Source organism: Sardina pilchardus, chromosome 17, assembly GCF_963854185.1.
Source record: "Sardina pilchardus chromosome 17, fSarPil1.1, whole genome shotgun sequence".
Lineage (NCBI taxonomy): Eukaryota > Metazoa > Chordata > Actinopteri > Clupeiformes > Clupeidae > Sardina > Sardina pilchardus.
In genome coordinates, this window is record NC_085010.1 from 31028948 (window position 1) to 31031447 (window position 2500).

The following is a 2500-nucleotide window of genomic DNA, read 5'->3' on the forward strand; positions in this document are numbered from 1 at the left end:
GGGGAGTGCAGAGGGTTTCTTAAAAATGGCGGTCAGAGTTAAGGGTGAAGGGGTCACGACCCCTGACAGAGGATGCCCAAAGTCATGCGTGAAAAGGTCAACTCAGAAAACCAAACCAACTCAGGATCAAACCAAACCAAACCAAACCAAACCAGGTGTTAGATAGCGAGGTCAGGAGGTCAGGAGTTGAAGACTGTATAGCGAACGCTGGGGCCTGTCTCTGGCATTGGAGGCTACATGATATGTGACAGAATATAACTTTACACTGAGAAAAAGTGTTTCCACCAAAAAACACTAACTTTAAATTGGCAGAAGGCTGTTTGATCATGCCGATGTGAATGGCTGGACATGGACTGAAAGTAAGGGAACCCTTATTATGAAGCTTTCATGGGAACCCTTATTATGAAGCTTTCATATATAGGACAATTATTAGGGCACCTTAAGCTTTCAAGTCAAACCATTTCTTTGTAAACTAACACTGATGGATTACGACAACACAAGCAAACAAATCCTCCTCAGTGGTTAAAGATCCCCATTGATCTCAATATAATTATCAGTACGTTTTTAAATGACCCACCACTACAGAATCTAGAGTTTGCTTTCTCTTGGCTACCTTTACATACATTCCCATTGGAACAGTTTTACAGACACCTACAGAGAACCCTACAGAGCTGTAACAAATGTACAGAACCCTACAGAGAACAGAGAACCCTACAGATAACCTTACAGAGCTGTAACAAATGTACAGAACCCTACAGAGAACCTTACAGAGCTGTAACAAATGTACAGAACCCTACAGAGAACAGAGAACCCTACAGAGAACCCTACAGAGCTGTAACAAATGTACAGAACCCTACAGAGAACCTTACAGAGCTGTAACAAATGTACAGAACCCTACAGAGAACCCTACAGAGAACCCTACAGAGAACCTTACAGAGCTGTAACAAATGTACAGAACCCTACAGAGAACCCTACAGAGAACCCTACAGAGAACCTTACAGAGCTGTAACAGATGTGCAGAACCCTACAGAGAACCCTACTATGTACAGAACCCTACAGAGAACCCTACAGAGCTGTAAGAGATGTACAGAACCCTACAGAGAACCCTACAGAGCTGTAACAGATGTACAGAACCCTACAGGGCTGTAACAGATGTACAGAACCCTACAGATGTGTAGCAAGTTTACACCACGGGGCTAGAACTACAATAAAGACGTTTACGGTAAACCAAAGGGCTGGATCTAGAATAAACAACTTTACAGTAAAACTATGACTATAGTACAGAAGAGCTGCCTGGGTGTGTGTGTGTGTGTGTGTGTGTGAGAGCCAGAATGTGCCCCGTGAGTGTGCTATACAGTGTGACTCATGCTGAGACCTGGTGAGATCACGAGCAGTCAGAGATGAGAAAAAACAACAGGATGGGGCAAGGAAGGTGCAGTGCTCTAATCGCTAGGGGCAACCGGAGAGGGGAGGAGAGGGCAGACGCAGGCAGGCAGGGATCAGGGGTCAAGGGTCAGGGCGCTACTTACATTAGCCTCAGTGATAGCTATGTCAACAACGCTGCCCACTACTATAAGGGCGTCAAACGTGTTCCATGCATCAACAAAATAGTGCTGCGTTGGGTGGGACAAAGAAACAGAAACAGAAAGGAAGGAAAAAGAAACAAACAGAAAAAAGAGAGAAAAATAAGAGATACGGGAAGGGTTACATGTGAAACACTTGCTCTCAGGAATCCACCGGAGAGAGAAGTCACAGACGTGGAGCGAGGAGGCACTCAAAAGGAAAACAAGAGATTTGCTGTGAGCTAGAAACCATAGCAACCATGGCTGTGAGCTAGAAACCATAGCAAACGAATGAGGCGGGCCGGGTCGGAGGCTCGGCCAATCGGCCACAGGCAGCGGCGGCTGGTCATGCTTGCCCAGGGAGGGAGGAGAAGAGCGGAGCGCAGTCGGGTCGGGCCGAGCCCAGCGGACAGACCGGACCCCCGGTGAGCAGACCGGACACCCAGTTCTCAGGTTAGTCACGTTAGTCACAGCAGAGTTAACAGCACCATATACCAGCCTTGCAGGGAACTCTCTCTCTCTCTCTCTCTCTCTCACTCTCTCTCACTCTTTCATTCTACCCTTCTCTTCCACTCTGCCGACTCTTTCTACAGTAGAGCAACAGGATGCCCTGATGGGGGTTGTAACCATGGAGACAACATTCTATTGCTCTTAGAGATGGGGCTGTGGCAAGGTGGGGTGGGGGAGGGGGCAGGTTTAGATAGAGGAACTCCGGGGAGTTTAAAGTAAGACAGAGGACAGGAAGAGAGAGAGACAGAGAGAGACAGAGACAGAGAGAGAGAGAGAGAGAGAGAGAGAGAGGAGGACAAACAGTAAGAAAAGTGACAGAAGTGCAGAGAGAGTGAGCGAAAGAGTGACAGCAGGAGAGAGAGAGAGAGACTGAGAGAGCGGTCGGGGTGAAGAGATATACTTACATTGATCTCACTCAGAATGACGTC

The 2500-nt window shown here is 47.4% G+C and overlaps 1 protein-coding gene across 1 annotated transcript in view; it reads right to left on the reverse strand.

The window, feature by feature from the left end:
• cacna1c (calcium channel, voltage-dependent, L type, alpha 1C subunit) overlaps positions 1-2500 on the reverse strand; it is a 201312-nt gene that overhangs the window by 23302 nt on the left and 175510 nt on the right. The window contains exon 31 of the mRNA XM_062517646.1: positions 1530-1613. Coding sequence (XP_062373630.1) covers positions 1530-1613 — 84 coding nt within the window. The remainder of the gene's footprint in view (positions 1-1529; positions 1614-2500) is intronic.